The 25,648-nt window shown below is 42.5% G+C and overlaps 2 protein-coding genes across 2 annotated transcripts in view; both read right to left on the bottom strand.

Annotated features, from left to right (window-relative positions):
• Positions 1-25,648, bottom strand: part of LOC311034481 (uncharacterized protein) — a gene marked incomplete at both ends in the record, with an annotated part of 163,394 nt that overhangs the window by 100,680 nt on the left and 37,066 nt on the right. The gene's annotated exons all lie outside the window — the stretch shown is intronic.
• LOC311035101 (extracellular calcium-sensing receptor-like) lies at positions 4,839-6,728 on the bottom strand (the record flags this gene model as incomplete). The annotated part of the gene is made up of 4 exons (XM_084043182.1): positions 4,839-5,866; positions 5,953-6,076; positions 6,179-6,406; positions 6,720-6,728. 4 exons carry the CDS (start codon positions 6,726-6,728, stop codon positions 4,953-4,955), a joined length of 1,275 nt encoding a protein of 424 aa, XP_083899308.1. The 3' UTR covers positions 4,839-4,952.

Here is a 25,648-nt window from a genome sequence, read left to right as displayed (position 1 = left end):
GGGAGAGAATACAGTTATGCATAGTGAAAAAGTAACAGGTGTCCGTGTGAGGGGCTATAGCTCCTCAGTACACATCGACCTCCCTTCAGCATACACAAAAGACTGTATACCTGTCAACCGGGAGCACATACCAACCTGTGAAACAGCCAAACACTGGAGTCATCTCTCAGCTATCACAGATGAAATACCAACACTCCTGAGTTGTAAAGTTGGCCTTCTCATAGGCTACAACTGTGCCAGGGCATTGGCGCCTAGAAAGGTGATACTAGGCAGAGAAAACGAGCCCTATGCTGTCCAACAACATTATTTTTGAAGGCCTCTGGTTTCAAAGGGTTAAAGCTGCTTTGTGTGATATTTTCATGGTCAAAAGGCTTGAAAACAACAACTCTGCACAAAGGTTTCATAGTGTAACACTACCAACCAATGTGCATGTGACGGCCAATTGCCATCCATGTAGATTTGTTTAAAGCATACTTTCAACTGTTTCAAACTCTAAGCTCCCGTGTTGCTCAACCCTCCCATAGCCTTGCTTCCAACTATGGTAGGTCTAGTCATTCAGTGCAAGAAAAGCACTTGTGCAAAGACCATTCTATAATGCATACTGTAGGTAACAATGTCATCAACACGTTCATGGACTCTCCTTTTCAGTGTGACATAAAGCAGACATTGATAACATGTTAACAGCTTCATTTTAAAGTGCATTGTGTAGACGGTGTGCAGGTTGTTTTTTATTTCATTCTATACGTCTGATCCCTACCTACAGTACGCACCTGTCTCTGAGCTGATCAGGTGTGCATGAGACCTTGCTTTTCCTGAAATATGTGGGGTAAAAGTAGTTAAGCTGATTTTGATTCTGTTTAACACATTTTGCTGGGGACCCCCTGGAACCCCCTCAAGGACCCCTGGGGATCCCCGGATCCCCTGCAATGACAGGTAGAAACACACTATTCTAGTTAGTAGTAAGTACTGTAGGCTTACTATCATGCATCTATTTTACGCAAGGCTTCAGAATATGAATGGATATGGTTCAGTAAAAGTGGTGGTATTAAGGCCCGGTGTGTTTGTGAGTGCCCCGATGGGGTGATTGAACACTCGGCTTGTTGCCTACTGAAAGACTGTGTTATTAACTCACTGTCTTTGAACCACTCAAACTAGAGGATAATCATGTCCGAGATTCGCTCCCGACAGTGAAGCAGTTTATGTTTAACTAAGGCTTCACGCTACGGGTACAGAGAGTGTTGACCCGAAATTGCTGTTTAGATTTTGTCCAAACATCACGCAAATCAGCACACATTATCTCTATAGTTATGTGATCAAGACGGATATGTCAGATTTTTCATAGTCCAAACCAAGATTGGCATCTAGTTGCATGAGGGGTTTGTTTTGAACAAAATGCCAATAAATTTAACAGTACCTCAAACACAAATATTTTACACTCCCACAAAGCAACATATTGTGCAATAACTCAACATTAAACCCTCAACTTCCACAGATTCCACTCACCTCTATAATGACTGAATTCCGAGATGATATTTACTGTGAATTAACAGTGAATGATTTTGTAACGTTTTCATATAAAGTTACATTATTCTACTCAACATGTCACATCATTATAGGGAAATTTGGCATCTATATTAAAGGAGTTAAATTGACAATCTCTTCAAATAAAATATTGAATCAGAATATAGCTTATTTAACAAGGCACTGACCCATGTGATATTTAATTGGTGTTATTGTACAGTTTCAACCTTTAAATGGTCTCTAAGGCCCGGGTCAATTAAAAAACGTGTGTGTGTGTGTGTGTGTGTGTGTGTGTGTGTGTGTGTGTGTGTGTGTGTGTGTGTGTGTGTGTGTGTGTGTGTGTGTGTGTGTGTGTGTGTGTGTGTGTGTGTGTGTGTGTGTGTGTGTGTGTGTGTGTGTGTGTGTGTGTGTGTGTGTGTGTGTGTGTGTGCGCGCGCGCGCGCGTGCACCAGGGTGTGTTGCCAGTCCCCAAGCCTCATACGTTGGCATCATGCTATGAGAGTTTGAATGAATGTAGAATGATGTGCAGGATGTCATTTGCATACAGGGGACTTAATTTAATTGACAAGGTGACTTTCTGGGCAGCTCGCCTTGCAATTGGCCGGTGGGCGGCGGCCTATGGAATAGACCATTGCAGTATGAACTGAGAGGGGGCCTCAGTGAAATGAAGTAAAGCTTATAAATTAGTTAAGCGGTCTTGTTGTTGCATTTTCACGCAGGATTTCTTTGCCTATGCCTATAGCAAAGACCGCATCTGGGTAGAGCGGCTGCTTGGGAATCGGAAGGTTCCCGGTTCGATCCCTGGCTCCCCATGTTACTGAAGTGTCCTTGAGCCCTGAACCCCTAACTTCTCCTGATGAGCAGGATGGTGCCTTGCATGGTTTCCTCTGCCATTGGTGTGTGAATTAGTGTGTGAATGGGTGAATGTAATGCACACTGTAAAGTGCTTTGGATAAAGGGGCTATATAAATGCACAATTTACCATTTTAAACATTCAAAACCACTCACTGCAAGAAGAATAGGATGTCACATTTTCAATAAGCAATATTACACCAGCGTGTGTGCGTTATCGTGATTATTGACATGACAGTGATGCGGTCAGGATGAGGTGGAGCCGAGTTCCGCAAGCGTCACTGAAGTGCCAATCACAGTAAAGCCACCATCGAGTGGAATATTGTGATTATACAATAATTACCATCAAAATAAAACATATAAAATGTATTCATATGTGGGGGCTTTCGCTTTCAAAATAACAACCTTTTTGCAAGTGTTATCTCTTGTTATCCTGTAAATACATGATGGGGTCTGACAGAGACAGAGTCCTTGTTTACTCAGACCAAATATTGAGATGGCTGTGCGGCTAGACAACTTTTCCCAAACTGAACACAGAGAAACAAAACTAAACTGTCAGCTCAATCTCATCGTTATTAAGATATTCGATAGAAAAAAGAAAAATAAATCAATGCCACATTTAGCTACTACTACTACTACCAGGGCTGCCAACATTGGCCTGTCAGAATCCAGGAGATTGGTTGGGGGCGTGGCTAGCGGGGGGTCTGGGGGTCCTCCCCCCAATTTTAACGATGAGTAGATGTAATTTCCTGTGTTTTGGTGAATTTTGTGAGTTTGATACTTTTATCAGACTTGCTTTACTAGCATTGGAAAATAATGGGTACAATGTCATCCAATAAAAAAGTAGGCCTACAAAAATGTATTTGATGACTGAAGTAATGTAAGACCCATCTTTATTAATAACCATTCATTAATATCTCGGTATGCACTGGCATGCACTGACCACACCCCCGAACCGGGAGGTCTGGGGGTTCCCCCCCAGAAACTTTTGAACATAGTAGATGTAATTTCCTGTGTTCTGGTGAATTTTGGGAGTTTGATACCAAATCCAGGAGAAAACCAGAAGAAATTACGATCCAGGGGAGTGTCAGGAGATGTGGTCAAAAACCAGGAGACTCATGCAGGATCCAGGAGTGTTGGCAGCCCTGCTACTACTGCAAACTGGTATCCTAGCCACTTAGCCGGCTCTGCTCTGTCAAGACTCCTGATCAGCACAGCTGATTTTTATATGTTGATTAGTATCATTCAGGGGCGTAGCCACGGGTGGGCGGGCCCACATAGAAAGCTGGCCCACCCAATCGATTTTTTTTATTATTAATCTTTTGATAATAAATCGGTCAAATCAGGCAAAAATAAGAATTAAATAACATAACCCTAACCTAACCCTAAACCTAACCCTAAAACCAAAATAAAGTTTTAAAAAAAGTAACAAAATCCGCCCAAAAAACGAGAACGGCTATAGGTGTGCTGCCATGCTTGTTTGAGCATGGCTAGAGAGCCTTTTTCAACCAATCATATTGCTTGGTCGGAACTACCTGTTGTATGACTTATTACTAACAAGTATAGTGTGTTTCTCCAAACAGAGCAGCACAAAGCTCTCTCTTCATTATATGACAGCAACTTCCTGTTGGTCCCATCTTTACACAAGAATACATGTTGCACCACCACAGACTGACACTGTCATACTTTTACCTTGGATGAAAAAAATACAAAAAATAAAAGTCCTCTGCCTTTGGACACTTCAAATAATCCAAATTTGGGGAAGTTGGGGTGGCACTGGTAGCCTGCACTATCCTGAACCTGGATGAATACTTAATTTGTATGAGTTAGTATATTAGTATAGGGGTGGTCTCATTACAAGGACCTACTGTATACTGCATGATTGGTCCCACTGGTTATAACTGGGAAAAACAATTAACTTGCAAATGAGTTAATGTGAGAAGGTGTTTACATCAGTGTCTGCTTTCTGTCACACTGGAAAGAAATGTCCATAAACATGTTGATGACATTGACACCTACACCTCCTATATGGAGTCTTTGCAGAATTAAGTGATTTTCCTGCACTGAATAATGCCATAGTGGGAAGCAAGGCTATGGGAGGGGTGAGCAACAAGGGAGCGTAGAGTTAGACCAGCAGTTGAAGACATGCTTTAGAAAAATCTGCATGAATGGCCTTCAAAAGAGAATATATTTTTCTTACCTTTTGATCATGAAAATATCACACAAAGCAGCTTTAACCCATTGAAACCGGAGGCCTTCAAAACTAATGCAGCTAACAGGTAAATTTCCAATTCAAAACCTATAAATAATTTGCCTTTTATTTTGACTCACAGAGAATGATGAGCTGCACATTTTTCTTGTCTATGTACTGTAGGTCTAAAATCACCAAGCTCAGTCTTTGAGGGAGAGTAATCAACGTTTCATCAATATTGATAGATAACAAATGTTTGCATCTCTGACTGGATGTAGTTTAATCTAGTATAAAACTGAATCTATTACCAACAAGGTGATCAGCAATCAAATATATCCTTATACGTAATTGTTATAAAATAGTACAGAAAATGTATTAATTAATGCTTCTACGTCTTGGTGGCACCATGACCCATGATGGACTTCTTGGTGTTTCTCTCAGGTTTCAAAAGGATTATAAAACACTTTGGTCCAAACAGTGCAAACACAAGGCCAGAACTAGATGCTAAAATGGCAAATACCTCCACTACATCTGCATATTTGCCTGGCGAGCTGATATATGCTGGGATGAAGGCTATCCACACGGCACAGAAGATCAACATGCTGAAAGTGATTAACTTGGCTTCATTGAAGTTGTCTGGAAGATTCCTTGCCATGAATGCTAGGACGAAGCTGAGGAGTGCCAGTAAACCAATATAACCTAGTAAGACTGCAAAACCAACTGTTGATCCCACATCACACTCATAAACTATCATATCACTTTGATATTGTGTGTTTTTATGCGGAGTTGGAGAGGCAGACACAAGCCAGGCTATGCAGATTATTACCTGGATAGAAGTAAGAGCCAGAACTGTTCCTCTCTGCTGCATAACACCAAAAAACTTCATAATGTCTGCACCGCCAGGCTTGGAGGCCTTGAACACGGCTATTACCACCATAGTTTTTACCAGGATACACGAGACACACAGCACAAAGCTGATCCCAAATACTGCATGCCTCAGCTGACAAGTGGTGAGGCTGGGACGGCCAATGAACAGAAGTGAGCACAAGAAACACAGTTTGAGTGACAGCAAAAGTTGAAAGCTGAGTTCTGAGTTGTTGGCGCGCACCATGGGTGTGTCTCGATGATAGACGAAGATTCCCAGGACAATGGCACAGATAAGTGTGCCTAGCAATGATATGGCTGTCAAGGAGATACCCAGGGCCTCATGGTAGGAGAGGAACTCAACGCTCTTTGGTACACAGTGGTCACGCTGGGGGCTGGAAAAGAGCTCCTCTGGACAACTGGTGCACTCTGTAGAGTCTAACAAAGAATAGAAGGTTAAAGGGACAGACAAGTACAGTATCAGCCTAAAGATAGCATAATGTACACACATAATGTAAACCAACCAGTCTTATTGCTCATCTCTCCCTCAGAACAAGCAATGCAGTCAAAGCAGCAGACAGGTTCTCCTTTCCTTCTGGCCACACGGGTTCCAGGGGAACAGCTCTCGCTGCACACTGAACGAGGAGGCTACCGAGGAAAGAAACAGAGATCAATATCAGTTCAAACGAAATTACATTCACATCGTGATTAACATTAACAACATAAATTATTTTATAAAGCCAAAGTGACCTTTTTGGTTTCAAAGTTCCAGAAGATTCTGTCTTCATCAAGGATGAGTTCTTCATCCGCGGAGGCTGACTTCTTGAACACACCTACATTGTGAAACTGTGTGCTTCCATCAGGGAGCCACGCCCAGTTCAATATATCACAGATTGGTAAAGAATCACCATTCTCATCAAATGATACAATATCACCAAATGATGTAGTGAAGTTGATCTTTGCCAGGTACCACACAAGCTGGAAATGGTGATGAACAAAATTATGAAGAGCAAGAGACTTAATATTATTATTATAATAATTGAAATAATAATAATTCTGTATCCCAGCACATAATACATATAAAAAGTGAAACATTGGTAAACATTTCCTGCAGATAAGTATTTTCATGCATCAATTTTATCACTAGAACATTATATATACAGTTTATTAGTATGTCAGTCTTTCATGCTTTGTAACAATGTAATAACATTTTATTTTTTATTTTATCATTATGTTGTTATTCAAAATTAAATCCAACAAGAAACTCTAGTGAACCATTTATTAATATCACACCTGCCATGGCTGTATTGTCTGCAAACTGGCACAGCTGTGCCCATTGAAAGGCCCTCTTCCTGGCACACACTGCAACATGTCATGGAGGGCATGGGCCAGAGCATACACAGCCTTGTACACATTATACTCTGCCCGGAGGTTAGACACATCCAACAGGGTAGTTTCTGCTGTGCCTAGGTCCTCTTGTCCAGTACACACCCTTCCACCAGCATCCACCCACTCTGATGGAAGGGGTGCAAATTTACACTGAAATGTGTGCTCCCAAAACCGCCTCACCTGATGAAACAAAATTGATAATTAAACATAAATACAGTATCATGTGAATAATTAAAAACAGACGTCAGATTCAAATCGTAGATTAAAATGCTGTTTATTTCGCGGACAGACGCACGCATCAGCGGATTTGATTTTCCCTCCAGCCGTATCAGAATCAGTTTTGTTGTGTGTAAAAAAAGTGGATTAAATTAGTTTTGTTGCAAGCTCCATCATTTCTGAAAGGGGAAAGAGAAGAAGGTGTGTGTGTGTGTGTGTGTGTGTACAGGCAAGAACAGACAGCTCCCAGGGCCAGTAACAGAAAGGAACAGGAAGAGAGTGAGCTTAAAGCAAAGGTGAAAAGGTTCCAAGACAGTGAGTTGGAACTCAAACAGGAGTTGGTACAGCTACAAGAACATATGGGAAAGGAGATAAGACAGCTAAAGGAAGACATGGGAAAGGAGCTAGAAATGCTAAGAGAAAGACAGGAAAAGGAAATAGGGGCACTCAGGAGAGAGATAGAAAGGCTTGAAAGGGAAGCAACTCCAACCAGCTATCAGCAGGGAGAAATAGCAGATAACCTTGACCAATCAGCGGGACGTCAAAGCCAAGCACTCTCCCAAGAGATCGTTCTCACCCCAACTCAAGAGGACTCACCCCAACCCTCCCCCACTGCCACACCTCCAGGAAACAGCCAGCCACAAAACCCAGAAATTGTACTCCTGACTGACTCAAATGGGAAGTACATTGATGCAAAAAAACTCTTCCCAAAGCACAGAGTTGAACACATCAGATGTCGAAACACAGCATGTGCAATGGAGCTATTGACAAGGGACCGGCTGGGCTCCCCCAGCCACATAATAATCCACACCGGCACAAACGACATATGGTTTCAGGAAGACCACGAGATGGTTACGTCCACCAAGGGAATGATAGAAAAAGCCACCTCAACATTTCCCAACGCAGAAGTAGTCATCTCGGCACTGCTACACAGAGGCGACGTCGAATACGACTACATCAACGCAATCAACACACAGACTTCCAGAATCTGTGCAAGGAAGAATAAGGTCCACTTTGCAGAACACCCAACCCTGGACAAGGGAAGCCTACACGACCAGGTACACATCCGCAAGGCTGACATTCCAACTTTTGCAAAGAGCCTGAAGGACATTGCACTCGACCGCAACCATCCTACAGACACAACACCCTACAAACGCAACCAGCGTGGACAACATCCTACACCCAGAGGACACCGCACTGCACACAGAGGACACTCTACTAGGCGTCACCACCCCTATCAACCTAGCAGACCCTCTCTTAGACACCCCTCCGCTCCATCCAGACCCCATGCCACACAACAAAGCGGCCCACCCACACCCCTGATGCCTATCTTCACTGCTCCACCCAGACCTCATCCCACACACAGCGCACCCACACCACTGATGTCCATTCCATACACTCCTACATCAGCCTCACCACCGCCCACTCTCCCCCTCCCTCTCCAACCATACACATATGCACAGGCGGTGACCAGAGCCATCCCCAGCACACACAGCATAGAGCAGATGTTCAGGGATTTCTACACAGCATGGGCCCAGGGCAGAACCCCTGGAATGTAACAACAATGTGAACAATGGAGTACAAATCACTCACTATATCATCCTGGAATATACAAGGTTTGAGGTCAACTGCCCTTGGCATCAAAAGCAGAACCCCAGACTTTGCCAAAGAGATTGCAAACATAGACATCATTGTTCTACAAGAAACATGGCACAGAGGGGACAGCCCCACTGGCTGTCCCACTGGCTACAGAGAACTTGTGGTACCATCTACAAAGCTAGCAGGAGTCACCCAGGGAAGGGACTCTGGAGGTATGCTAATATGGTACAAATCAGAACTAGTCCACGCCATTAAGCTAGTCAAAACTGGAACATCTTCCATCTGGCTAGAAATAAACAAGGAACTTACCACAACCGAAAAAAATGTCTACCTGTGTGCCACCTACATCCCCCCAATTGAATCCCCTTACTATACAGAGGACTTTTTCCCCACACTAGAAGAGGATATCAGCCGTTTCCAGGCACACGGTCACATTGTAATTTGTGGAGACCTAAATGCCAGAACAGGACAAGGGCCTGACACCCTCAACACACAGGGAAACAAACACCTACCAGGAGGGGGAAACATCAGCTCCCCAACATGTCCCCCGAGATACAATCACGACAAAACAACGAACAAACATGGGTCACAACTGCTACAGCTCTGTCGCTCACTGGGTCTGTACATTGTTAACGGTAGACTCCGAGGGGACTCCTTCGGTAGATATACATACAGCTCATCCCAGGGAAACAGCTCGGTAGATTACTTTATCACGGACATAAACCTAGCATCGCTCAGAGCCTTCACAGTCAGCCCGCAAACACCCCTGTCAGACCACAACAGAATCACAGCCTATCTAAACAGATCAACACACAGACACAAAGAACAAACGCCAAACAAACTACATACTATAAGAAAACGTTACAAATGGAATGAACATAGCGCAGAAGCTTTCCAAAATGCTATTAGGCAAAAACAAGTCCAATCACAACTGGATCATTTCCTAGAAAAAACCTTTGAAGAAAACAGTGAAAGTGTAAACAGGGCAGTAGAAGGCCTCAATCATATATTTGAACTAACAGCCTCACTAGCAAACTTAAAAGTATCAAACAGGAAAGCCAGAAAAAACGTTGAGAATGACAAATGGTACGATAATGACCGCAATAATCTCAGGAAAAAATTAAGGAAACTATCAAACCAAAAACACAGAGACCCAGACAACCACAACATACGTCTCCAATATGGGGAAACACTGAAACAATACAAAAATACAGTAAGAGAAAAAAGAAATCAACATGTTAGAAACCAACTGCAAGATATCGAAGATTCCATACAGACAAACAGCTTCTGGGAAAACTGGAACAGACTTAATAAGCTAAAACAGGACGAACTACCCATCCAAAATGGAGATATATGGGTGAATCATTTTTCTAGCCTCTTTGGCCCAATCGAGAAGAACAAAGAACAAAAACAAATAAAAGATAAACTACAAAACCTAGAGTCAGCCGTAAAAGACTACCAGAATCCACTAGATTCCCAAATCAACCTAAAAGAACTACAAGACAAAATAAAAACACTTAAAACCAAGAAGGCCTGTGGGGCAGACGGTATTCTAAATGAAATGATAAAATTCACCGACCTCAAATTCCAAATGGCCATACTAAAACTCCTAAATATAGTGCTCAGCTCTGGGATCTTCCCTAGCACATGGAATCAAGGGCTGATAACGCCACTCCACAAAAGTGGAGACAAATATGACCCAAATAACTACCGTGGGATCTGTGTAAACAGCAACCTCGGAAAGATCCTCTGCATGATCCTCAACCACAGAATCCTAAACTTCCTCACAGAAAGCAATGTCCTGAGCAAATCACAAATTGGCTTTCTACCAAAATATCGCACAACAGACCACATTTACACTCTAAACACCCTAATTGACAACCAAATAAACAAAAACAAAAGCAAATTATTCTCCTGCTTTGTCGACTTCAAAAAAGCATTCGATTCAATTTGGCATGAGGTTCTGATGTACAAACTATTGGAAAGTGGCATAGGGGGGAAAACCTATGACATCATAAAATCAATGTACACAAACAACAAATGCGCAGTTAAAATAGACGAAAAGCACACAGACTTTTTCCCCCAAAGCCGAGGAGTTAGACAGGGATGCAGCCTGAGTCCAACACTCTTCAACATATATATCAACGAGTTAGCAAAAACGTTAGAACAGTCTACAGCTCCAGGCATCCCCTTGGCAAACACAGAAATCAAATGCTTACTTTTCGCAGATGACCTGCTGCTGCTGTCTCCAACCAAGGAAGGACTACAGCAGCAACTTGATCTCCTACACAAATTCTCGCAGACATGGGCCCTGACAGTGAACCTAACTAAGACTAAAATCATGATATTTCAAAAAAGATCCAGCCGCCAAAACCATCAATTTTTCCTAAATACGATCCCACTAGAACAAACAAAAAACTATACCTACCTTGGCCTAAACATCAGCAGCACAGGGAACTACAACCAAGCTGTAAAGGACCTGAGAGACAAGGCAAGAAGGGCATTCTATGCTATCAAAAGAAACATCAAAATAGACATCCCAATTAAAACCTGGCTTAAAATACTGGACTCTGTGATAGAACCAATTTCCCTCTATGGTTGTGAGATCTGGGGACCATTAGCAAACCATGACCTTGAAAAATGGGATAAACACCAAACCGAGACCCTACACACAGAATTCTGCAAATCCATTCTCCGTACCCAGCGAAAAACACCAAATAATGCATGCAGGGCAGAACTAGGACGATACCCACTCATAATCAAAATAAAAAAGAGAGCACTTAAGTTCTACAACCACCTAAAAGAAAGCGACCTAAATGCACTCCATAACAAAGCACTCACACACAGCGAAACTCTAGAGAGATGCCCCCTCAGCCAGCTGGCCATGGAACTCCGGGCACAAACACAAACAGAGCCACGAGATAGAAAACCCATCGGACCAAACAAAATTATAAAACAGCAAAAGGAAAACTACCTGACACATTGGAAAGAAGCAACACAAAAGCAGAGTAAACTAGAATGCTATCTGGCCCTAAACAGAGAATACACAGTGGCAGAATACCTGAGCACCGTGACCGACCCAAAACAAAGAAAAATCTTAACTAGATACAGACTCAGTGAGCACAGTCTTGCGATCGAGAAAGGTCGTCACAGGCAGACCTGTATCCCGAGAGAAGACAGACTATGCACCCACTGCACACAAAAGGAAGTGGAAACCGAGCTACACTTCCTAACCGTCTGTCCATTGTACCAAGACATCAGAGACACATACTTCCCACAGATTACAACCACACACAGAGACTTTGAAAACATGACCAACGACAAAAAACTCCCATATCTGCTGGGCGAAGTACAACAATGTGCAAACACAGCAGCAAGATTCGTGAGTTGTTGTGATAGGAGAAGGATATCGAACGGAACACAACCACCCTAAAGACTAATCATTGTGTATATTCCTGCACTATACCTGCACCCAGTGATCTTGGTACATAGAAATTGATCTATTGAAGATTCTGACTTTCAAATGTACATTTTTATTTTGATTGTATTGCTGTATTGTTGTATTGTGCTTTTTGCTTTGGCAATGTAAACGTATGTTTTCTCATGCCAATAAAGCCCTTTGAATTGAATTGTGTGTGTGTGTGTGTGTGTGTGTGTGTGTGTGTGTGTGTGTGTGTGTGTGTGTGTGTGTGTGTGTGTGTGTGTGTGTGTGTGTGTGTGTGTGTGTGTGTGTGTCTTCATATAGTTGGTCCTTACTAATGCTCATTATAATATAGTACCATTTCAGTGGTCAGTGTTTCAAAGGAGGGCTGTGGACAGTCAAGAACCAGAATAATCTTTGTCAGGTGTAAACCACATAAGTCCAAAGCTGAGATCCATTGGAAAACCTGTGTTCCAATGGATCCAATGTAGTCACAAGCTCTCCAATAACCCCCACAGACACACATACCCTGACTTTCACTTCAAACAAGCCGATCTACAAGCTCACAATGTGACGCAAACGCGTTGTGAGCTTGCACATGTTTTTTCTATCATGTTGTCTGTATCGCTGTTCCTATGCTGCTACAATGACTATGTTTACATGGACCCTCATTAATATTCAGAACGACAGCTCAATCAGAATAAAATACATATTTTAAACACGACACTTGGAAGAGAATTATTCCGATGCGGTCTCTGATCGGAAGGAATTTTCTTTCTAGTTGAGAGTAGAGTGTATAAACCTTTTGACATTTATATACAATGATGTCAAATTAAAGTTATAGAATGATATCATAGGCAGCATATAGCACAGCATAGTCACTTTGTAAAATACTTTCGAGTGTGTAATTTGCTCAATAAGAAAGAAGAGCAGAAACAGAATTAGCTGAGGACACAGTGGTCAGCTCATAATTCCGACATCCCATTATTCCAACCATTAGGTTAGTGTGAGGTTAGGGATACGGTTAGTTATAACAGGGCTAGTTGGACTAACGGGTAGTCGGAATAGTGGGCTGTCGGCATAATGACATGGCACCGTGGGTCCATGAAGAGAATTTACAGAAAGAAAAACAGGCAGAACCACTTAGTGCCAAATGTCAACAGTTATACTCTGATTAAATGCTTTGAGGCATGTAAACGAGGTTCACTTTTTTTATACAATGTAAACCGTTAAGTTGGAATTTCTGATCAGAATTATGAATGAAGAAATATCGTTCATGTAAACACAGTCAATGTCCGAGGAGCCAAACAAAACTATTCTTCAATCTCATGTACCTGTACACAAGATGTAACAATATAGACGATCACCTTGGACCTTGAAATTAAACAAAAGACTCACTAGGATATTTTCATGGCTGTTGACGAGGTCATTTTGAGGATGTATTTTCAACAAGAAGTCCTTGAGGCCTGATATCTCTCCACGACGGAGGGCAATACTCAGGGTGCCTCTCAGGTACGGCAGGTAGCGAGGAGTCTGGAGCTTTGGGTCTGTTATCCAGGCTACAGATGCTATCCACTGTAGACCTGTCACCTTTTGCTTTACCACCTGTTGATTGTGATCAACAAAAACAACAACAATAATAATGATAATAATAATGATAATAATAATACTAATAATAATAAATTGAATCGCAATTAAATTGCTTTGCAATTAAACAAATTGCTTGCAATTAAATAGCAATCGATTTTTTACAAACGAAAGGATGTCTTCACTTCAATATTACTCATTTCAGACTCCTTAGAATCATGAGTTCTTAAATTAACATGGATCCCAACCTCGTCCATGAGTTTAATCACACGGATCCCATATTCAACTGCGACGACCACACGAGCTGTGGATTTCTTCATCACAGAGACAATCCTCTGTAGTTCAGCAGGGTCACTGTCCCAGGGCAGAACCTCAAAATAAGCCAGACAACCCCAACCAGACTGGGCCAGCTCAGACTGGAAGATTTGGGCTACATCGTGGCCATAGACATCATCGCAAAACACAATTCCTGCCCAGGTCCACCCGAACCGTCTCATAATCTGGAGCATAGCTTGCACCTGATTGGATAAGGATGGAGGGATATGTGCTTAAACAAGTTCATTCACATAGTAGTAAATCCTTGACCTTTGGCCACTGAATTTCTGATCTAAATCAGTGAATCTCCTACACAGATTCCACAACGAAAAGGTCTAATAATTGTCTTCTGATGCTGTCAACAGAGACCTTAGGACCCAGCAGTAATACACAAAAGCGGGAGGTGATATGCAATATCAATTACCCTCACTAGAGAGAGGTATTTGTCAAGTGTGTGGAACATGTACGTAGAAATTCACCTGGATGGTGTTACTTGGTATTGTTCTGAAGAAGGAAGGGTACTGTTTCCGGTCGCTCAGACAGGAGCACATGGAATAGTAACTTATCTGAAAAAGACACAAAACATCTGTTCTGTACTATAAAACTTCTTATTTTTATTTAAGCCATTAAGCGGCACAGAGTGCCGTGCTATGAGCTTGTAGATCTGCTATCTTTGAAAAATCGTGAACATTTGTGGCAAAATCTTGGATTATATATTTTTTAAAGCGAACATGTATAAAATATTTAGTTGCAGAAACCCCCGGAAGCAAAGATTTGAGTTACAAATTCAAAGACAAAAAAATCAAATATTTGCACAACTTTTCATGATTTTTCAAAAATAGCAGATCTACAAGCTCATTCAAGCAAAGCATGTGAGTGGAATGACGACATGGCGAGGCTGTTCTCATGCTCCACTCAACCTGTCACTCTGCTCAACGCCACTCACCTCTCGACTACATTTACCCCCTCTCTGCTAAACACCTGACTCACTGCTCCAAACAAACTAACACAAAATACACATTACTGACTGCATCCTTGGATAACTTGGATGCATGCCATCCAAGAGCTTGTGTAACATAATTTAGCTTTTGCGCGCGCTCTCTCTCTGCCATGTTTTCGCTGGTGCCTTAAACTTCTAGCCGATCTACATTGACACGTTGTGAGCTTGTAGATTGGCTATTTGAACTATTTGAAAATGTTTTTAAATATAGTAAAAAATGGCAAAGAAGTTTAGGGAATGGGTAAGGCACCAGCGAAACAGGGCCCTTTCTCTCTCTTCTCTCTCTCTCTCTCTCTCTCTCTCTCTCTCTCTCTCTCTCTCTCTCTCTCTCTCTCTCTATCTGTATCTCTCTCTCTCTTTCCCTCAGCAATAGTTCTTCCCCCGTTCCCTGTAACTGTTAAATACAGTCGTTATGGCCGCGTGGTCAGGCCTCCTAAAAGGCACTGAAGAGAGTGTGTGTACTGTTTTGGGGGGGTTGCACAGGTTTAATGTTTTACACTGAATGTCAATATGTAAAACATTCTGAATATTACACTAAATAGCTTACTCCCCAACCCCTGTAATATACAAAGACATTATGTGCCCTTAGAAGTCTTACTCTCAGGCCCAGGGTGACTCAAATCTGGAACACAAGATGCATTGCATGAAAACCAAAATATGCCTGCTCCGCACTCACATGCTCTGCCTGCATGTGTTGTCTTTCAGGCTTTAAAAATATGATATAAATTGTACATCATATAATATATTTGATAAAAAAATAAAAAAAATTAAAAATTAAGCAATGTGCAGTGTATCAAATACAGTAGGTGATGGTAAAAAGGGGCTCACCTAATTAACTTACCAGGGGCACTCTGTACGGACCTAATACACTAGAGAAGGCAATCGAATGTGATGAGTGATCACCCACAATTCCGAGCACTGGAGGAGAGCCAACACAGCTCTCATCCAGTTGAATCTGCTCCTCTCTCCCACTGACCAATGACAACGCTGCACGGAATGCAACTCCGGGCGTGTAACAGGTATCATAGAGAATATACCCCAGAGTGACATTGGGTAGCAGGCTGGGGTTTCTGTTGATCTCTGCGACGGCAAAAGCCATGGTCTGGGCGAGCCTGAACCCGTCAATGTTGAGACTAACACACAAAGATGTCACTGTAACCATACATCACAGCAAGGTCGCTGTTCTCTTGCTTTGCTATTGTATTTGTGATACTCACCCATAACAAATGGGGTCCTGTTGCTCGGAGGTGAAAGACAGATCAGGGAAGACAGAGTAGAGGTGGATATCAAACACGGCACCCAGAACCATGTCCCCAGGCTTGTAAATGCTGTTGAGATTAAACGGTGCCTGTAACTCACAAGAAGAGGAAGATGAGGAAGACAAAGAAGAGAAGAGAGAGAACAATGTCAAGTATGAAAACATTTGTATGACTACAGAAGCCCTCATGACTGTCCTCCTAATCCCCTCCCCCCTTCTCTAAATCCATTGTCCGGTTGTTAAGTTTTATACACCATGCTGTGCCACCCTCTGTGCCAACGCATGCCACTACGTAATCTTTCACAACACCCATCTGAGCAGAGGCAGCTGTAGAGGCAGGGCTTAACATACATTATCAATACTTTCATATGAAAATAATGTTGTGTGTGTCCTGTAATGTGTCAATCACACTACACAGTATCACCAGTACATTAGAAACTATTCATCCCATTGTAGGTCATTTTCATGACCTACAGTGGATCATGAAATGACCTACAATGATAAATAACTAGAATATATTGTTCCTGAGGAAACAATGTGGGCTCACTTAAAGACAAAAAATGATACGAAAAAGTACAAACTGTTCCCAAGCAGTGCTCTCTTTGACTTGGTATCTCTGATTGTGTTCACCATCACCAGGTGAACTACTGTAATTGCTACAGTGCAGAGGGACATGGGTTGATAATAATGGTCTTAACTCAAAATGTATGCAACACACAGCTCTTTCAATTAAATCGGAGAGCAGACCTGTGTGAACTTGGTGATATAAAAAACATATCTGTAGTGTAAGAATTGTGGCCACAGTGACTTTACGAAAACATGGGTCATTCCTCTTGTGTCCCTCTCTCTCCCTTCTTGCAAACACCATTAGTGTGTATTGGAAAAGCTGAAAAGACTGTGAGATCCACATGTGCTTTGAAGTGGGATAGCTTCAAATGTATAAAAGTGATCAAAAAGTTAAACACTGCAATGGAAGTCATAATATACCTCAACCTTTTAAAGTTTAAATGCTGAAGTAACATGATTGCAAACAAGTGAAAGGTTTTTCAGTTGAAATACAACATTAGGCCTGATTCACTAAGCTCGTTTACGCTGCCAGGGCTCTGGCCCTATCTGGCGCAGAGGGCACAAGCAGACAAAGTTCGAGACCCAAGGCCGCCGGGGTACTGCAGACAAACGACCCAGGCAGCCTAACCCAACCTCTGCGTCTTGTTATTTTAAAATCTACTTGTTAAAGCTAATTGTGGCATACAAGTAGTACTAGTCTTGACTAGACTTGCCTTCTGTGTGACACCTGCCTTGAATTGTAGTGTAAATGACCCCACGGCACTGTGCTTTTATTTTGGTATTTGATTTTGTGTGTCAGGTCACAGGTCACAGGTGCATTGCATTTATGTTAATTCTATGTTTCTGTGAGGTGCTTTTGAGATGCTTTTATTTTGAAGGTGTTTGCTTGATTTCTCACTACTATCACCTGTCTGCTCAGCCAGAGACTCAAATGTTTGCAGCAGTACCAGGGTGAGATCTGCTTGCTGGACAGTAAAGGTTTAGCCCCCTGCCTAAATGGGCACAAGGTATATTTTCATTTGTTTAAAGTGTGTTGTATTTTGTCATGTATTTTATTTGTCTAAGCAAGGTCTGTTTTGTAATAGTGTTGCTCAATGTGAATGATTGTTTTTGTAATTTGAAAATGTTTAATGTCCAATTGTTTGTTTGTTTGTTTTGTGACAGCTTTTACGTTGTTGGTTTTAAAATAAACCTCATCTAAACCACCAGTAAAAGACCATCTTTGGGCGGGGACGCTACAGTAAAAGCTTCGACCCTCATCTCTTCAGCGATCCTGTTGCACAACCAAGGGGATTCCACGGTTCAACGGCACTCATCCTACACGGGCAGCAGACAGTTGAAGTTGATGTGATGGTCAAAGACATCTGAAGGTAACATCCTAAAGTCATTCAAAAGGAGGACACAAGCCTTGTCTTGGAGTACAAATATGGAGAAACAGATTATAACTCTCCAGAAGGAGATTGAAGAACATAAAGACAATCTCCAAAATGAAACAGAAAACTTTGCACTAAGAAGTGAATTAAAAGAAAAAATTGAAGAGAAAGAGAAATTAATGGCTGATCTGCAGAGTCGTGTACTAGAGGCCACAAAGGAACCTCGCCATTCTGAACGTCAACGAGTTCCAACAGAAAAAATGCATGCTTACCAACAAGAGGAGTTGAGTAAGAAAGAAAAAAGACTAATTACCCTGTATGAACAGTGGAAGATTGTGGCCCGTAAGACAAGACAAGAGCTTAAAACAAACATAACAGAAACCCATCTGACATCCCTCTTAGACCCTCTTGAAAAAGCACAAAATGTAGTCACGAGGACCTATATGGAAATAAGAGATCAGATCACACCATCAACTGAACTAAGACGTAAAATTGATGCATGTGAAGCTGTAACTAAGGATATCACCAATATTATATATGATAGGACTAGAGTTTCGGGGGGCTACGCCCCCCTCAACCTCAGCCGCGCACGGGGCCCAGCGTGGCCGCGTGTATATTGGGGTACTGAAATTGCTGGAGTAAAACTGTGGAAAAGTAAAAAAAATAAATAAAAGAAAATTGAAAAAAATATATTTTTGATGTTTGAGGGGGACCCCCGCGGACCCCCTGCTGGTCGACGGACCCCCTGTGGAGTGTTGGGACGCGCGGGGACCCCCCTGGAACATGGCGGACCCCTTCGGTGTTTTTTTTTTTTTCATGAAGGTGGTTGCTTGTTTCTGGCGCTTGTTTTTAGAGAACCTGGCATGCCAACCTGAACTTGGCAACCCGACTGACATCAGTGACGTGTCCTTGGTATTTGTACTTCCGGGTTGCATAATGATGACATCACCCCAGCGCATGCTGGCGGTGGCGTTACACCAGAAATGGTTCCTGGAGAAAATGGTGACCAAAAAAAAATGTTGGAAAAAAAGGAAAAAAAACCCGCATCGGCTGCCTGCTGTTGTGGTGATTAGGTCGTGCGCACGGTAAACGGTACGAAGCTGCCTCCCCTTCCGTTTTGTCCGACATTTGGTGAGTAGAATTAATTATGTTGCGCGGTGGAAAAGGTGTAGTGAGCAATGAGATGTCCCCTACGCGACGCGTAAATTCAGCGCGGCCGCCGTGGCGAGTCAGTTGGCGACATGTGGTCTGGCGGTGCGTTGTTTATTCGATAACAGAGCTGTGGGGTGTCCGCACCGAGGGTGCGGAAGTCGGTCGCCATTTATATAGTTAGATAACAGAGGTTGATGGAGATTATGATGCAGAGGGTGTCAATGGACGGCTTCGTGGGCTATTGGATTGTGAATATGCCCGCTCTATTTATGGTTCAACTGCGTCACAAGTGTATGTTAGCAATCACTCTGTGGCATCTTCACATAGAAGTAATCACTCTGTGATATCTTCAAATAAAAGCCATCACTCTGCAGCACCTTCAAATAGGGGCCTTCCCTCTGTGGCACAACCAAATGTTAAGCTTCCCTCTGTGGCACAACCAAATGTTAAGCTTCCCTCTGTGACACAGGCAAAAGTTAAGCCAACCTCTGTGCCACCCTCAGTAGCACTTTCTATTGCCAGTCATCACTCTGCTTCCGTATGTATGGCAACCAAACGCGCAGAAGCAGCCGCTGAGGTAGCAACAAAGGAAGCTGAATGTAAAGCATTATCAGAGGAAAGAAAACAAAAGGAAAGAATAAGGAATCTAAAGGAGCAATTGCAGTTACAGGAGCCTGAATTGGAAACCCTACAAAAGGAAAGGGACTTGGCGGCAGCACGAGCCAGGTTTGAGGTCTATAACAGAGAGGTACAAAGGGAAACGGACAACCAATCTGTTAAGTGTGACCCCGAGAGCCAGCGCCCCACATTCTCTTCTAATGTAAAGCCCCACATTCAGTCTGTTAAGGGTGAGCCTGATATCCAGCGCTCTGTCTTTCCTTCCTCTATGCAGCCCCAAATCCAGTCTGTTAAGCTGGACCCTGATAGTCAGCCTTTCATACCCCCTAATGCCATGCAGTCCAGCAATGTGGCCACACAACCTCCTCTCACTGATGTGTCTTATCTGGCACAAGCTGTACAGGACAGCATAGCATTTAATAGACTTCCCATGCCTGAGCCCACAGTCTTTAATGGTGAACCCCTTCGATTCATTGAGTGGAAGGCCTCCTTTATGTCGCTTATAGATAGAAAGGGCATTTCTTCTGCAGACAAACTATACTATCTAAAGAAATATGTTAGTGGCCCAGCTCATAAATGTCTTGAAGGCATATTCTACCGAAGCGATGAAGATGCTTATCAAGATGCTTGGACCAAACTTAATCAGCGATACGGCCAGGCTTTTGTCATTCAGAAAGCATTTAGGGACAAGCTAACAAATTGACCAAAAATAAATGCTAAAGATGCAGAAGGAATAAGGAACTTTTCAGATTTTCTGAATGCTTGCCTACAGGCTATGCCATATGTTAAAGGTTTGGACATACTGAGTGACTCTGAAGAAAACCAAAAATTAGTACAGAAGTTGCCAGATTGGTTAGTGTCACAATGGAATCGGCAGGTCACTAAGGCCCTCATGGAAAGTAAAGAATTCCCCAGTTTCCATGTTTTTGCTGCATTTATGTCAGTCGAAGCAGAGATTGCATGTAACCCAGTTACTTCTATCTATGCTCTTCGCTCTTATGACTCACCCAAGGATAAAAGGGACCCAAAGGATATAAAAAGGAACACGGTAAATGTTTACAGTACTCAGGCAACTGTAGACAGTGACAAAGAAATGCCAACCAAAGGTGCCCCATGCATGTTATGCAAGGACAGTAATCATCAGCTCTATAAGTGCCCCAACTTCATGGAAAAGTCCCTTGAGGACCGAAGGACATATATAAAGGACAATAGACTATGTTATGGATGCACAAAAGCGGGACATAGTGCAAAAGAATGTCGCCGCCGTCACAGTTGTGATACATGCAAGGGGAAACATCCCACCTGTCTTCATGACAATAACTATGTTAAAAAACCAAATGGAGACAAACCTGTGCAGAAGGATAATTCAGCAGAACAGGATACAGATGACATTGCATCAGCTCTGTCTCACAAGATCACCAGAGAAGGACAGTCTGCTAGCACTTCAATGATTGTGCCGGTATGGGTGTCATCTGTCCAAAATCCAAACAAGGAAAAACTTGTATATGCCTTCTTAGACACACAAAGTGACACTGCTTTTATTGATCAGGAGGTGAGCAGTGAGTTGCAAATGGATCGTTTCCCAGTTAAGCTAAAACTAACCACTGTGTTGGGAGAGAATACAGTTATGCATAGTGAAAAAGTAACAGGTGTCCGTGTGAGGGGCTATAGCTCCTCAGTACACATCGACCTCCCTTCAGCATACACAAAAGACTGTATACCTGTCAACCGGGAGCACATACCAACCTGTGAAACAGCCAAACACTGGAGTCATCTCTCAGCTATCACAGATGAAATACCAACACTCCTGAGTTGTAAAGTTGGCCTTCTCATAGGCTACAACTGTGCCAGGGCATTGGCGCCTAGAAAGGTGATACTAGGCAGAGAAAACAAGCCCTATGCTGTCCAACAACATTATTTTTGAAGGCCTCTGGTTTCAAAGGGTTAAAGCTGCTTTGTGTGATATTTTCATGGTTAAAAGGCTTGAAAACAACAACTCTGCACAAAGGTTTCATACTGTAACACTACCAACCAATGTGGATGTGACGGCCAATTGCCATCCATGTAGATTTGCATGCACGTGCACACATAGACATCAAAGGGGGCTTGAGCCCCTGCCCTTTTGTCTGTCGGTAAAAAGTGCCCTTGTCTCCTCTGACTGTAAACTGTGTAGAAACCCCTGCGCCCGTTGGCCTCGCACCTGCAGTAAAGCTTACTTAATTGAGCCCCGTGCCATGCAGTGCTCGCGCAGAATTATAGTTGATTTACAAGCTCACAACGCGTCGCAACGCCAGGCATTGTGAGCTTGTAGATCGGCTATTTTTTGGGTGCGCGATACCTCCCGGCAAACGAAGTCTATTATACACAATCGAAACCTAAATGAGTGCACAACTGAACGCAGTGAATGCACGCAGAACACGGACCAATTGTTTGAGACAGATTAGGTATGTATGGACAAAAAAATAAAATATATATAGCTGTTAATTTGAAATTACTTGTCAAGCAGGGGCCTATATATATCTCTCTCTACCTCTCTCTCTCTCTCTCTCTCTGTGTCAGCACAGCAGCAGTGGTGGGAAAAGTACTCAATTTCTTTACTTAAGTAAAAGTACTCATTATACAGAAGAATAAGTGGCGTCGTTAGGCGGGGGCTTCGGTGGCTATAGCCACCAATGTTTTATCCAAAGCCACCAAAAAACATTATTAAAAAAAGTTTTTTTTTATTTTTTTATTATATATCTATAACCCTAACCTAACCCTACCCCTAACCCTAAAACCGAAATAAAGTAACAAAAAACGGGTAAAAAAGTACCCGAATCCGACGAATATCCGCAAAATTTCGCGCGCGCTTCGCGCGCGCAGGGGGACACATGCACGCGCGCTGCGCGCGCGTGCATTTGTCCGTGCATGTGCCCTTTTGAAATTCCAGCCCCTGCCTCTCCAAATCTCTCTGCACGTCTCTGTAGATTTGTTTAAAGCATACTTTCAACTGCCGGCTAAACTCTTAAGCTCCCGTGTTGCTCAACCCTCCCATAGCCTTGCTTCCAACTATGGTAGGTCTAGTCATTCAGTGCAAGAAAAGCACTTGTGCAAAGACCATTCTATAATGCATACTGTAGGTAACAATGTCATCAACACGTTCATGGACTCTCCTTTTCAGTGTGACATAAAGCAGACATTGATAACATGTTAACAGCTTCATTTTAAAGTGCATTGTGTAGACGGTGTGCAGGTTGTTTTTTATTTCATTATATACGTCTGATCCCTACAGTACCTACAGTACGCACCTGTCTCTGAGCTAATCAGGTGTGCATGAGACCTTGCTTTTCCTGAAATATGTGGGGTAAAAGTAGTTAAGCTGATTTTGATTCTGTTTAACACATTTTGCTGGGGACCCCCTGGAACCCCCTCAAGGACCCCTGGGGATCCCGGATCCCCTGCAATGACAGGTAGAAACACATTATTCTAGTTAGTAGTAAGTATTGTAGGCTTACTATCATGCATCTATTTTACGCAAGGCTTCAGAATATGAATGGATATGGTTCAGTAAAAGTGGTGGTATTAAGGCCCGGTGTGTTTGTGAGTGCCCCGATGGGGTGATTGAACACTCGGCTTGTTGCCTACGGAAAGACTGTGTTATTAACTCACTGTCTTTGAACCACTCAAACTAGAGGATAATCATGTCCGAGATTCGCTCCCGACAGTGAAGCAGTTTATGTTTAACTAAGGCTTCACGCTACGGGTACAGAGAGTGTTGACGCGAAATTGCTGTTTAGATTTTGTCCAAACATCACGCAAATCAGCACACATTATCTCTATAGTTATGTGATCAAGACGGATATGTCAGATTTTTCATAGTCCAAACCAAGATTGGCATCTAGTTGCATGAGGGGTTTGTTTTGAACAAAATGCCAATAAATTTAACAGTACCTCAAACACAAATATTTTACACTCCCACAAAGCAACATATTGTGCAATAACTCAACATTAAACCCTCAACTTCCACAGATTCCACTCACCTCTATAATGACTGAATTCCGAGATGATATTTACTGTGAATTAACAGTGAATGATTTTGTAACGTTTTCATATAAAGTTACATTATTCTACTCTACATGTCACATCATTATAGGGAAATTTGGCATCTATATTAAAGGAGTTAAATTGACAATATCTTCAAATAAAATATTGAATCAGAATATAGCTTATTTAACAAGGCACTGACCCATGTGATATTTAATTGGTGTTATTGTACAGTTTCAACCTTTAAATGGTCTCTAAGGCCCGGGTCAATTAAAAAACGTGTGTGTGTGTGTGTGTGTGTGTGTGTGTGTGTGTGTGTGTGTGTGTGTGTGTGTGTGTGTGTGTGTGTGTGTGTGTGTGTGTGTGTGTGTGTGTGTGTGTGTGTGTGTGTGTGTGTGTGTGTGTGTGTGTGTGTGTGCGCGCGTGCGCGTGTGCACCAGGGTGTGTTGCCAGTCCCCAAGCCTCATACGTTGGCATCATGCTATGAGAGTTTGAATGAATGTAGAATGATGTGCAGGATGTCATTTGCATACAGGGGACTTAATTTAATTGACAAGGTGACTTTCTGGGCAGCTCGCCTTGCAATTGGCCGGTGGGCGGCGGCCTATGGAATAGACCATTGCAGTATGAACTGAGAGGGGGCCTCAGTGAAATGAAGTAAAGCTTCTAAATTAGTTAAGCGGTCTTGTTGTTGCATTTTCACGCAGGATTTCTTTGCCTATGCCTATAGCAAAGACCGCATCTGGGTAGAGCGGCTGCTTGGGAATCGGAAGGTTCCCGGTTCGATCCCTGGCTCCCCATGTTACTGAAGTGTCCTTGAGCCCTGAACCCCTAACTTCTCCTGATGAGCAGGATGGTGCCTTGCATGGTTTTCTCTGCCATTGGTGTGTGAATTAGTGTGTGAATGGGTGAATGTAATGCACACTGTAAAGTGCTTTGGATAAAGGGGCTATATAAATGCACAATTTACCATTTTAAACATTCAAAACCACTCACTGCAAGAAGAATAGGATGTCACATTTTCAATAAGCAATATTACACCAGCGTGTGTGCGTTATCGTGATTATTGACATGACAGTGATGCGGTCAGGATGAGGTGGAGCCGAGTTCCGCAAGCGTCACTGAAGTGCCAATCACAGTAAAGCCACCATCGAGTGTAATATTGTGATTATACAATAATTACCATCAAAATAAAACATATAAAATGTATTCATATGTGGGGGCTTTCGCTTTCAAAATAACAACCTTTTTGCAAGTGTTATCTCTTGTTATCCTGTAAATACATGATGGGGTCTGACAGAGACAGAGTCCTTGTTTACTCAGACCAAATATTGAGATGGCTGTGCGCTAGACAACTTTTCCCAAACTGAACACAGAGAAACAAAACTAAACTGTCAGCTCAATCTCATCGTTATTAAGATATTCGATAGAAAAAAGAAAAAGAAATCAATGCCACATTTAGCTACTACTACTACTACCAGGGCTGCCAACATTGGCCTGTCAGAATCCAGGAGATTGGTTGGGGGCGTGGCTAGCGGGGGGTCTGGGGGTCCTCCCCCCAATTTTAACGATGAGTAGATGTAATTTCCTGTGTTTTGGTGAATTTTGTGAGTTTGATACTTTTATCAGACTTGCTTTACTAGCATTGGAAAATAATGGGTACAATTTCATCCAATAAAAAAGTAGGCCTACAAAAATGTAT

This window comes from Gymnoscopelus microlampas (assembly GCF_963454915.1).
Source record: "Gymnoscopelus microlampas genome assembly, chromosome: 19".
Taxonomy (NCBI): Eukaryota; Metazoa; Chordata; class Actinopteri; order Myctophiformes; family Myctophidae; genus Gymnoscopelus; species Gymnoscopelus microlampas.
The sequence above is the reverse complement of the archived record's forward strand: the minus strand, read 5'-3'. Positions and strand labels throughout refer to the sequence as shown.